Below are 15,000 nucleotides of genomic sequence, written 5' to 3' on the forward strand. Positions count from 1 at the left end.
AATATAACACAGCTATAACACACCAATATAACACAGCTATAACACACCAATATAACACAGCTATAACACACCGATATAACACAGCTATAACACACCGATATAACACAGCTATAACACACCAATATAACACAGCTACAACACACCGATATAACACAGCTACAACACACCGATATAACACAGCTATAACACACCATAATAGCACAGCTATAACACACCAATATAACACAGCTATAACACACCATAATAACACAGCTATAACACACCATAATAACACAGCTATAACACACCAATATAACACAGCTATAACACACCGATATAGCACAGCTATAACACACCAATTTAACACAGCTATAACACACCAATATAACACAGCTATAACACACCATAATAACACAGCTATAACACACCAATATAACACAGCTATAACACCATAATAACACAGCTATAACACACCAATATAACACAGCTATAACACACCAAAATAACACAGCTATAACACACCATAATAACACAGCTATAACACACCATAATAACACAGCTATAACACACCAATATAACACAGTTATAACACACCAATATAACACAGCTATAACACACCGATATAACACAGCTATAACACACCAATATAACACAGCTATAACGATAAAACACCAATATAACACAGCTATAACACACCGATATAACACAGCTATAACACACCAATATAACACAGCTATAACACACCGATATAACACAGCTATAACACACCGATATAACACAGCTATAACACACCAATATAACACAGCTATAACACACAATATAACACAGCTATAACACACCGATATAACACAGCTATAACACGCCGATATAACACAGCTATAACACACCGATATATCACAGCTATAACACACCAATATAACACAGCTATAACACACCAAAATAACACAGCTATAACACCAATATAACACAGCTATAACACACCGATATAACACAGCTATAACACACCAATATAACACAGTTATAACACAGCTATAACACACCGATATATACACAGCTATAACACACCAATATAACACAGCTATAACACACCGATATAACACAGCTTTAACACACCTATAACACGCCGATATAACACACCGATATAACACAGCTTTAACACACCAATAAAACACAGGAATAATATTAAAAATAAATCAAAATGTTTTAGAAATCTAATTGTATTTGTCACATGCGTGGAATACAACAGGTGTAGACCTTACTCTGAAATTATTACTCACAAACCCTTAACCAACAATGCAGTTTTCAGAAAATAGAGTTAAGAAAATATCTACAAAGTAAAAATAAAAATAAAATTAACACAATAAAATAACAATAATGAGGCTATATATGTGCCGGGTTACAGGTTAGTTGAGGTAATCTGTACATGCAGGTAGGGGTGAAGTGACTATGCAGAGGGATTAAACAGCGAGTAGCAGCAGTGTACAAAACAAAGGGGGGGGGGGGGGGGGCAGTGCAAATAGTGCTGGTGGCCACTTGATTAATTGTTCAGCAGTCTTATTGCTCGGGGGTAGAAGCTGTTAAGAAGCCTTTTGGACCTAGACTTGGCGCTCCGGTACCGTTTGCTGTGCAGTAGCAGAGAGAACAGTGTATGACTTGGGTGACTGGAGTCTTTGACAATTCTTTGGGCCTTCCTCTGACAACGGCTAGTATAGAAGTCCTGGATGGCAGGAAACTTGTCCCCAGTGATGTACTGGGCCGTACACACTACCCTCTCTAGCGCCATCACAGCTCTAACATACCATTATAACACAGGAATAACCTCGCTCTGACATACCATTATAACACAGGAATAACCTAGCTCTGACATACCATTATAACACAGGAATAACCTAGCTCTCACATACCATTATAACACAGGAATAACCTAGCTCTAACATACCATTATAACACAGGAATAACCTAGCTCTCACATACCATTATAACACAGGAATAACCTAGCTCTAACATACCATTATAACACAGGAATAACCTAGCTCTCACATACCATTATACAACAGGAATAACCTAGCTCTAACATACCATTATAACATAGGAATAACCCAGCTCTAACATACCATTATAACACAGGAATAACCTAGCTCTGACATACCATTATAACACAGGAATAACCTAGCTCTAACATACCATTATAACACAGGAATAACCTCGCTCTAATATACCATTATAACACAGGAATAACCTATCTCTAACATACCATTATAACACAGGAATAACCAGCTCTAACATACCATTATAACACAGGAATAACCTAGCTCTAACATACCATTATAACACAGGAATAACCTCGCTCTAATATACCATTATAACACAGGAATAACCTATCTCTAACATACCATTATAACACAGGAATAACCAGCTCTAACATACCATTATAACACAGGAATAACCTAGCTCTAACATACCATTATAACACAGGAATAACCTCGCTCTAATATACCATTATAACACAGGAATAACCTAGCTCTAACATACCATTATAACACAGGAATAACCTCGCTCTCACATACCATTATAACACAGGAATAACCTAGCTCTGACATACCATTATAACACAGGAATAACCTCGCTCTGACATACCATTATAACACAGGAATAACCTCGCTCTAACATACATTATAACACAGGAATAACCTCGCTCTCACATACCATTATAACACAGGAATAACCTAGCTCTAACATACCATTATAACACAGGAATAACCTCGCTCTGACATACCATTATAACACAGGAATAACCTCGCTCTGACATACCATTATAACACAGGAATAACCTCGCTCTAACATACATTATAACACAGGAATAACCTAGCTCTGACATACCATTATAACACAGGAATAACCTAGCTCTAACATACCATTATAACAGAGGAATAACCTAGCTCTAACATACCATTATAACACAGGAATAACCTAGCTCTAACATACCATTATACCACAGGAATAACCTAGCTCTAACATACCATTATAACACAGGAATAACCTAGCTCTATTATACCATTATAACACAGGAATAACCTAGCTCTAACATACCATTATAACACAGGAATAACCTACCTCTGACATACCATTATAACACAGGAATAACCTAGCTCTCACATACCATTATAACACAGGAATAACCTAGCTCTAATATACCATTATAACACAGGAATAACCTAGCTCTGACATACCATTATAACACAGGAATAACCTCGCTCTAACATACCATTATAACACAGGAATAACCTAGCTCTAATATACCATTATAACACAGGAATAACCTAGCTCTAACATACCATTATAACACAGGAATAACCTAGCTCTGACATACCATTATAACACAGGAATAACCTAGCTCTAACATACCATTATAACAAAGGAAAAACCTAGCTCTGACATACCATTATACCACAGGAATAACCAGCTCTATTATACCATTATAACACAGGAATAACCTAGCTCTGACATACCATTATAACACAGGAATAACCTAGCTCTAATATACCATTATAACACAGGAATAACCTCGCTCTAATATACCATTATAACACAGGAATAACCAGCTCTAACATACCATTATAACACAGGAATAACCTAGCTCTAATATACCATTATAACACAGGAATAACCTAGCTCTAATATACCATTATAACACAGGAATAACCAGCTCTAACATACCATTATAACACAGGAATAACCTAGCTCTAACATACCATTATAACACAGGAATAACCTAGCTCTCTTATACCATTATAACACAGGAATAACCTAGCTCTAATATACCATTATAACACAGGAATAACCAGCTCTAACATACCATTATAACACAGGAATAACCTAGCTCTCACATACCATTATAACACAGGAATAACCAGCTCTAACATACCATTATAACACAGGAATAACCTAGCTCTAATATACCATTATAACACAGGAATAACCTAGCTCTGACATACCATTATAACACAGGAATAACCTAGCTCTAACATACCATTATAACACAGGAATAACCAGCTCTAACATACCATTATAACACAGGAATAACCTAGGTCTAATATACCATTATAACACAGGAATAACCTAGCTCTGACATACCATTATAACACAGGAATAACCTAGCTCTGACATACCATTATAACACAGGAATAACCTAGCTCTAACATACCATTATAACACAGGAATAACCTAGCTCTGACATACCATTATAACACAGGAATAACCTCGCTCTAACATACCATTATAACACAGGAATAACCTAGCTCTAACATACCATTATAACACAGGAATAACCTAGCTCTGACATACCATTATAACACAGGAATAACCTAGCTCTAACATACCATTATAACACAGGAATAACCTAGCTCTCACATACCATTATAACACAGGAATAACCTAGCTCTAACATACCATTATAACACAGGAATAACCTAGCTCTAACATACCATTATAACACAGGAATAACCTAGCTCTAACATACCATTATAACACAGGAATAACCTAGCTCTAACATACCATTATAACACAGGAATAACCTAGCTCTGACATACCATTATAACACAGGAATAACCTAGCTCTGACATACCATTATAACACAGGAATAACCTAGCTCTGACATACCATTATAACACAGGAATAACCTAGCTCTGACATACCATTATAACACAGGAATAACCTCGCTCTCACATACCATTATAACACAGGAATAACCTAGCTCTAACATACCATTATAACACAGGAATAACCTAGCTCTAACATACCATTATAACACAGGAATAACCTCGCTCTCAAATACCATTATAACACAGGAATAACCTAGCTCTGACATACCATTATACCACAGGAATAACCTAGCTCTAACATACCATTATAACACAGGAAAAACCTAGCTCTAACATACCATTATAACACAGGAATAACCTCGCTCTAATATACCATTATAACACAGGAATAACCTAGCTCTAACATACCATTATAACACAGGAATAACCTAGCTCTAACATACCATTATACCACAGGAATAACCTAGCTCTGACATACCATTATAACACAGGAATAACCTAGCTCTATTATACCAATATAACACAGGAATAACCTAGCTCTAACATACCATTATAACACAGGAATAACCTAGCTCTAACATACCATTATAACACAGGAATAACCTAGCTCTATTATACCATTATAACACAGGAATAACCTAGCTCTGACATACCATTATAACACAGGAATAACCTAGCTCTAACATACCATTATAACACAGGAATAACCTAGCGCTAACATACCATTATAACACAGGAATAACCTAGCTCTATTATACCATTATAACACAGGAATAACCTAGCTCTGACATACCATTATACCACAGGAATAACCTAGATCTGACATACCATTATAACACAGGAATAACCTAGCTCTAACATACCATTATAACACAGGAATAACCTAGCTCTGACATACCATTATAACACAGGAATAACCTAGCTCTATTATACCATTATAACACAGGAATAACCTAGCTCTCACATACCATTATAACACAGGAATAACCTAGCTCTGACATACCATTATAACACAGGAATAACCTAGCTCTGACATACCATTATAACACAGGAATAACCTAGCTCTAGCATACCATTATAACACAGGAATAACCTAGCTCTAATATACCATTATAACACAGGAATAACCTAGCTCTAACATACCATTATAACACAGGAATAACCTAGCTCTGACATACCATTATAACACAGGAATAACCTAGCTCTAACATACCATTATAACAAAGGAAAAACCTAGCTCTGACATACCATTATACCACAGGAATAACCAGCTCTATTATACCATTATAACACAGGAATAACCTAGCTCTGACATACCATTATAACACAGGAATAACCTAGCTCTAATATACCATTATAACACAGGAATAACCTCGCTCTAATATACCATTATAACACAGGAATAACCAGCTCTAACATACCATTATAACACAGGAATAACCTAGCTCTAATATACCATTATAACACAGGAATAACCTAGCTCTAATATACCATTATAACACAGGAATAACCAGCTCTAACATACCATTATAACACAGGAATAACCTAGCTCTAACATACCATTATAACACAGGAATAACCTAGCTCTCTTATACCATTATAACACAGGAATAACCTAGCTCTAATATACCATTATAACACAGGAATAACCAGCTCTAACATACCATTATAACACAGGAATAACCTAGCTCTCACATACCATTATAACACAGGAATAACCAGCTCTAACATACCATTATAACACAGGAATAACCTAGCTCTAATATACCATTATAACACAGGAATAACCTAGCTCTGACATACCATTATAACACAGGAATAACCTAGCTCTAACATACCATTATAACACAGGAATAACCAGCTCTAACATACCATTATAACACAGGAATAACCTAGGTCTAATATACCATTATAACACAGGAATAACCTAGCTCTGACATACCATTATAACACAGGAATAACCTAGCTCTGACATACCATTATAACACAGGAATAACCTAGCTCTAACATACCATTATAACACAGGAATAACCTAGCTCTGACATACCATTATAACACAGGAATAACCTCGCTCTAACATACCATTATAACACAGGAATAACCTAGCTCTAACATACCATTATAACACAGGAATAACCTAGCTCTGACATACCATTATAACACAGGAATAACCTAGCTCTAACATACCATTATAACACAGGAATAACCTAGCTCTCACATACCATTATAACACAGGAATAACCTAGCTCTAACATACCATTATAACACAGGAATAACCAGCTCTAACATACCATTATAACACAGGAATAACCTAGCTCTAACATACCATTATAACACAGGAATAACCTAGCTCTAACATACCATTATAACACAGGAATAACCTAGCTCTGACATACCATTATAACACAGGAATAACCTAGCTCTGACATACCATTATAACACAGGAATAACCTAGCTCTGACATACCATTATAACACAGGAATAACCTAGCTCTGACATACCATTATAACACAGGAATAACCTCGCTCTCACATACCATTATAACACAGGAATAACCTAGCTCTAACATACCATTATAACACAGGAATAACCTAGCTCTAACATACCATTATAACACAGGAATAACCTCGCTCTCACATACCATTATAACACAGGAATAACCTAGCTCTGACATACCATTATACCACAGGAATAACCTAGCTCTAACATACCATTATAACACAGGAATAACCTAGCTCTAACATACCATTATAACACAGGAATAACCTCGCTCTAATATACCATTATAACACAGGAATAACCTAGCTCTAACATACCATTATAACACAGGAATAACCTAGCTCTAACATACCATTATACCACAGGAATAACCTAGCTCTGACATACCATTATAACACAGGAATAACCTAGCTCTATTATACCAATATAACACAGGAATAACCTAGCTCTAACATACCATTATAACACAGGAATAACCTAGCTCTAACATACCATTATAACACAGGAATAACCTAGCTCTATTATACCATTATAACACAGGAATAACCTAGCTCTGACATACCATTATAACACAGGAATAACCTAGCTCTAACATACCATTATAACACAGGAATAACCTAGCGCTAACATACCATTATAACACAGGAATAACCTAGCTCTATTATACCATTATAACACAGGAATAACCTAGCTCTGACATACCATTATACCACAGGAATAACCTAGATCTGACATACCATTATAACACAGGAATAACCTAGCTCTAACATACCATTATAACACAGGAATAACCTAGCTCTGACATACCATTATAACACAGGAATAACCTAGCTCTATTATACCATTATAACACAGGAATAACCTAGCTCTCACATACCATTATAACACAGGAATAACCTCGCTCTAACATACCATTATAACACAGGAATAACCTAGCTCTCACATACCATTATACCACAGGAATAACCTAGCTCTAACATACCATTATAACACAGGAATAACCTAGCTCTAACATACCATTATAACACAGGAATAACCTCGCTCTAACATGCCATTATAACACAGGAATAACCTAGCTCTAACATACCATTATAACACAGGAATAACCAGCTCTAACATACCATTATAACACAGGAATAACCTAGCTCTAACATACCATTATAACATAGGAATAACCTAGCTCTGACATACCATTATAACACAGGAATAACCTAGCTCTCACATACCATTATACCACAGGAATAACCAGCTCTCACATACCATTATAACACAGGAATAACCTAGCTCTGACATACCATTATAACACAGGAATAACCTAGCTCTGACATACCATTATAACACAGGAATAACCTAGCTCTAGCATACCATTATAACACAGGAATAACCTAGCTCTATTATACCATTATAACACAGGAATAACCTAGCTCTATTATACCATTATAACACAGGAATAACCTAGCTCTAACATACCATTATAACACAGGAATAACCTAGCTCTCACATACCATTATAACACAGGAATAACCTAGCTCTAATATACCATTATAACACAGGAATAACCTAGCTCTAACATACCATTATAACACAGGAATAACCTAGCTCTCACATACCATTATAACACAGGAATAACCTCGCTCTCACATACCATTATAACACAGGAATAACCTAGCTCTGACATACCATTATAACACAGGAATAACCTAGCTCTATTATACCATTATAACACAGGAATAACCTAGCTCTAACATACCATTATAACACAGGAATAACCTAGCTCTAATATACCATTATAACACAGGAATAACCTAGCTCTAACATACCATTATAACACAGGAATAACCTCACTCTAACATACCATTATAACACAGGAATAACCTAGCTCTAACATACCATTATAACACAGGAATAACCTAGCTCTCACATACCATTATACCACGGGAATAACCTAGCTCTAACATACCATTATAACACAGGAATAACCTAGCTCTCACATACCATTATACCACGGGAATAACCTAGCTCTAACATACCATTATAACACAGGAATAACCTAGCTCTGACATACCATTATAACACAGGAATAACCTAGCTCTAACATACCATTATAACACAGGAATAACCTAGCTCTAACATACCATTATAACACAGGAATAACCTAGCTCTCACATACCATTATAACACAGGAATAACCTAGCTCTCACATACCATTATAACACAGGAATAACCTAGCTCTATTATACCATTATAACACAGGAATAACCAGCTCTAACATACCATTATAACACAGGAATAACCTAGCTCTGACATACCATTATAACACAGGAACAACCTAGCTCTAACATACCATTATAACACAGGAATAACCTAGCTCTGACATACCATTATAACACAGGAATAACCTAGCTCTGACATACCATTATAACACAGGAATAACCTAGCTCTAACATACCATTATAACACAGGAATAACCTAGCTCTAACATACCATTATACCACAGGAATAACCTAGCTCTGACATACCATTATAACACAGGAACAACCTAGCTCTCACATACCATTATAACACAGGAATAACCTAGCTCTGACATACCATTATAACACAGGAATAACCTCGCTCTGACATACCATTATAACACAGGAATAACCTAGCTCTGACATACCATTATAACACAGGAATAACCAGCTCTATTATACCATTATAACACAGGAATAACCTAGCTCTGACATACCATTATACCACAGGAATAACCTAGCTCTGACATACCATTATAACACAGGAATAACCAGCTCTATTATACCATTATAACACAGGAATAACCTAGCTCTCACATACCATTATAACACAGGAATAACCAGCTCTATTATACCATTATAACACAGGAATAACCTAGCTCTAACATACCATTATAACACAGGAATAACCTAGCTCTAATATACCATTATAACACAGGAATAACCTAGCTCTCACATACCATTATAACACAGGAATAACCTAGCTCTAACATACCATTATAACACAGGAATAACCTAGCTCTAATATACCATTATAACACAGGAATAACCTAGCTCTAACATACCATTATAACACAGGAATAACCTAGCTCTGACATACCATTATAACACAGGAATAACCTAGCTCTGACATACCATTATAACACAGGAATAACCTAGCTCTGACATACCATTATAACACAGGAATAACCTAGCTCTGACATACCATTATAACACAGGAATAACCTAGCTCTGACATACCATTATAACACAGGAATAACCTAGCTCTGACATACCATTATAACACAGGAATAACCAGCTCTATTATACCATTATAACACAGGAATAACCTAGCTCTGACATACCATTATAACACAGGAATAACCAGCTCTATTATACCATTATAACACAGGAATAACCTAGCTCTGACATACCATTATACCACAGGAATAACCAGCTCTATTATACCATTATAACACAGGAATAACCTAGCTCTAACATACCATTATAACACAGGAATAACCTAGCTCTGACATACCATTATAACACAGGAATAACCAGCTCTATTATACCATTATAACACAGGAATAACCTAGCTCTGACATACCATTATAACACAGGAATAACCAGCTCTGACATACCATTATACCACAGGAATAACCAGCTCTATTATACCATTATAACACAGGAATAACCTAGCTCTGACATACCATTATACCACAGGAATAACCAGCTCTATTATACCATTATAACACAGGAATAACCTAGCTCTAACATACCATTATAACACAGGAATAACCTAGCTCTGACATACCATTATAACACAGGAATAACCAGCTCTATTATACCATTATAACACAGGAATAACCTAGCTCTCACATGACAGGGAGGCTCTGTGATGGGGTAGAGCGGTGATATGTGTAGGTGTCAATCAGCAGATTATCCACTGCGGTTATGACGGGTCAGAGGTGGATGACATCACAGCGTGAGGCTGAGACTGACCTGTGGCGGGAGGCGTGGCGACGATGCTCTGAGAACACTGGTTCTTGTAGCTCGTCCATTGTTCCATCAGGAGCTTCAGAGATTTAGCCGAGGAGACCTGGGTACAAAAGGAGAACAGTAATTAGACTCTGCTGGACCTCCATCTAAATAAATGTGTGTGTGTGTGTGTGTGTGTGTGTGTGTGTGTGTGTGTGTGTGTGTGTGTGTGTGTGTGTGTGTGTGTGTGTGTGTGTGTGTGTGTGTGTGTGTGTGTGTGTGTGTGTGTGTGTGTGTGTGTGTGTGTGTGTGTGTGTGTGTGTGTGTGTGTGTGTGTGTGTGTGTGTGTGAAAGTGTCTGTACAAATGTACTCTCTTTTATTTTTTTATTTTTTTATTTAACCTTTATTTAACTAGGCAAGTCAGTTAAGAACACATTCTTAATTACAATGACGGCCTACCCCGGGCCAAACCAGGACGACGCTGGGCCAATTGTGCGCCGCCCAATCACAGCCGTATGTGATACAGCCTGGATTCAAACCAGGGACTGTAGTGACGCCTCTTGCACTGAGATGCAGTGCCTTAGACCACTGTGATACAGCCTGGATTCAAACCAGGGACTGTAGTGACGCCTCTTGCACTGAGATGCAGTGCCTTAGACCACTGTGATACAGCCTGGATTCAAACCAGGGACTGTAGTGACGCCTCTTGCACTGAGATGCAGTGCCTTAGACCACTGTGATACAGCCTGGATTCAAACCAGGGACTGTAGTGACGCCTCTTGCACTGAGATGCAGTGCCTTAGACCACTGTGATACAGCCTGGATTCAAACCAGGGACTGTAGTGACGCCTCTTGCACTGAGATGCAGTGCCTTAGACCACTGTGATACAGCCTGGATTCAAACCAGGGACTGTAGTGACGCCTCTTGCACTGAGATGCAGTGCCTTAGACCACTGTGATACAGCCTGGATTCAAACCAGGGACTGTAGTGACGCCTCTTGCACTGAGATGCAGTGCCTTAGACCACTGTGATACAGCCTGGATTCAAACCAGGGACTGTAGTGACGCCTCTTGCACTGAGATGCAGTGCCTTAGACCACTGTGATACAGCCTGGATTCAAACCAGGGACTGTAGTGACGCCTCTTGCACTGAGATGCAGTGCCTTAGACCACTGTGATACAGCCTGGATTCAAACCAGGGACTGTAGTGACGCCTCTTGCACTGAGATGCAGTGCCTTAGACCACTGTGATACAGCCTGGATTCAAACCAGGGACTGTAGTGACGCCTCTTGCACTGAGATGCAGTGCCTTAGACCACTGTGATACAGCCTGGATTCAAACCAGGGACTGTAGTGACGCCTCTTGCACTGAGATGCAGTGCCTTAGACCACTGTGATACAGCCTGGATTCAAACCAGGGACTGTAGTGACGCCTCTTGCACTGAGATGCAGTGCCTTAGACCACTGTGATACAGCCTGGATTCAAACCAGGGACTGTAGTGACGCCTCTTGCACTGAGATGCAGTGCCTTAGACCACTGTGATACAGCTTGGATTCAAACCAGGGACTGTAGTGACGCCTTTTGCACTGAGATGCAGTGCCTTAGACCACTGTGATACAGCCTGGATTCAAACCAGGGACTGTAGTGACGCCTCTTGCACTGAGATGCAGTGCCTTAGACCACTGTGATACAGCCTGGATTCAAACCAGGGACTGTAGTGACGCCTCTTGCACTGAGATGCAGTGCCTCAGACCACTGTGATACAGCCTGGATTCAAACCAGGGACTGTAGTGACGCCTCTTGCACTGAGATGCAGTGCCTCAGACCACTGTGATACAGCCTGGATTCAAACCAGGGACTGTAGTGACGCCTCTTGCACTGAGATGCAGTGCCTCAGACCACTGTGATACAGCCTGGATTCAAACCAGGGACTGTAGTGACGCCTCTTGCACTGAGATGCAGTGCCTCAGACCACTGCGCCGCTCAGGAGCCCTTAATTTGTTCTGTTTGTCACAGCAGAATATTTCTGCAGCAAACGGGATTGTAATATTTAGTCCATTAACACGGTTCCACCAATGTAATGTTGCTGGATCTGTGACTAGGCTGATCCTGGATCAGTGACTAGGCTGATCGTGGACCAGTGACTAGGGTGATCCTGGATCAGTGACTAGGCTGATCCTGGAACAGTGACTAGGCTGATCCTGGATCAGTGACTAGGCTGATCCTGGATCAGTGACTAGGCTGATCTTGGATCAGTGACTAGGCTGATCCTGGATCAGTGACTAGGCTGATCCTGGATCAGTGACTAGGCTGATCCTGGACCAGTGACTAGGCTGATCCTGGATCAGTGACTAGGCTGATCCAGGTTGTATCACATTAGGCTATTAGCAAAATTGTGTGTTAGTGCAGGTTTTCAGTGAATTTATGTAAATCCTGCAGCGGAGGAACATTCTCAGCATCAACAGAGTGATCAAATTAGGACTTTACACCTGTCTGTGCGTGTGTGTGTGTGTGTGTGTGTGTGTGTGTGTGTGTGTGTGTGTGTGTGTGTGTGTGTGTGTGCGCGTGCGCGTGTCTGTGTCTGTGTCTGTGTGTGTGTGTGTGTGTGTGTGTGTGTGTGTGTGTGTGTGTGTGTGTGTGTGTGTGTGTGTGTGTGTGTGTGTGTGTGTGTGTGTGTGCGTGCGTGCGTGCGTGTGTGTGTGTGTGTGAAAGAGAGAGAGAGAGTTACCTGGGTGTAGCCAGAGAGGGAGAGCAGAGATAAGAGGACACACATCTGGGACATTCCACCTGGCTACGCTGGGAGAGGAGAGGAGACTCAACTCATCAGGGGGCTCAGCATGGTCTACCCTACAGGCTACAAAAACACACACACACACACATGCGCACGTGCACACACAAACACACACACACACACACGCACACACACACACACACACACACACACACACACACACACACACACATAGCACACACAAACAAAGAGAGGAAGAGAGAGAGAGATAAATGACAAATTGGCTTTTTACATATATATAAAAGAATTGGCGCGGGAACTAGAACAGTCTGCAGCACCCGGCCTCACCCTACTTGAATCTGAAGTCAAATGTCTACTGTTTGCTGATGATCTGGTGCTTCTGTCACCAAAGAAGGAGGGCCTACAGCAGCATCTAGATATTCTGCACAGATTCTGTCAGACCTGGGCCCTGAGAGTAAATCTTAGCAAGACCAAAATAATGGTGATCCAAAAAAGGTCCAGTCGCCAGGACCACAAATTCCATCTAGACACCGTTGCCCTAGAGCACACAAAAAACTATACATACCTCGGCCTAAACATCAGCGCCACAGGTAACTTCCACAAAGCTGGGAACGATCTGAGAGACAAGGCAAGAAGGGCATTCTATGCCATCAAAAGGAGCTTAAAATTCAACATACCAATTAGAATCTGGCTAAAAATACTTGAATCAGTTATAGAACCCATTGGCCTTTATGGTTGTGAGGTCTGGGGTCCGCTCACCATTCACAAAATGGGACAAACACCAAATTGAGACTCTGCATGCAGAATTCTGCAAAAACATCCTCAGTGTACAACGTAGAACACCAAATAATGCATGCAGAGCAGAATTAGGCCGATACCCGCTAATTATCAAAATCCAGAAAAGAGACGTTAAATTCTACAACCACCTAAAAGGAAGCGATTCCCAAACCTTCCCTAACAAAGCCATCACCTACAGAGAGATAACCTGGAGAAGAGTCCCCTAAGCAAGCTGGTCCTGGGGCTCTGTTCACAAACACAAACACACCCGACAGAGCCCCAGGACAGCAACACAATTAGACCCAACCAAATCATGAGAAAACAAAAAGTGAATTACTTGACACATTGGAAAGAATTACCAAAAAACAGAGCAAACTAGAATGCTATTTGGCCCTAAACAGAGAGAATACAGTGGCAGAATA

At 39.3% G+C, this 15,000-nt stretch overlaps 1 protein-coding gene across 1 annotated transcript in view; it reads right to left on the reverse strand.

The window, feature by feature from the left end:
* The window catches only part of LOC139568269 (glucagon receptor-like), a 70,963-nt gene that overhangs the window by 17,412 nt on the left and 38,551 nt on the right, over positions 1 to 15,000 (reverse strand). Inside the window, exons 2-3 of the mRNA XM_071390017.1 lie at positions 13,778 to 13,903; positions 11,072 to 11,168 (exon numbers count right to left, since the gene is read on the reverse strand). Coding sequence (XP_071246118.1) covers positions 11,072 to 11,168; positions 13,778 to 13,831 — 151 coding nt within the window. The 5' untranslated portion in view covers positions 13,832 to 13,903. The remainder of the gene's footprint in view (positions 1 to 11,071; positions 11,169 to 13,777; positions 13,904 to 15,000) is intronic.

The sequence above is a fragment of the Salvelinus alpinus genome, chromosome 2, assembly GCF_045679555.1.
Source record: "Salvelinus alpinus chromosome 2, SLU_Salpinus.1, whole genome shotgun sequence".
Lineage (NCBI taxonomy): Eukaryota > Metazoa > Chordata > Actinopteri > Salmoniformes > Salmonidae > Salvelinus > Salvelinus alpinus.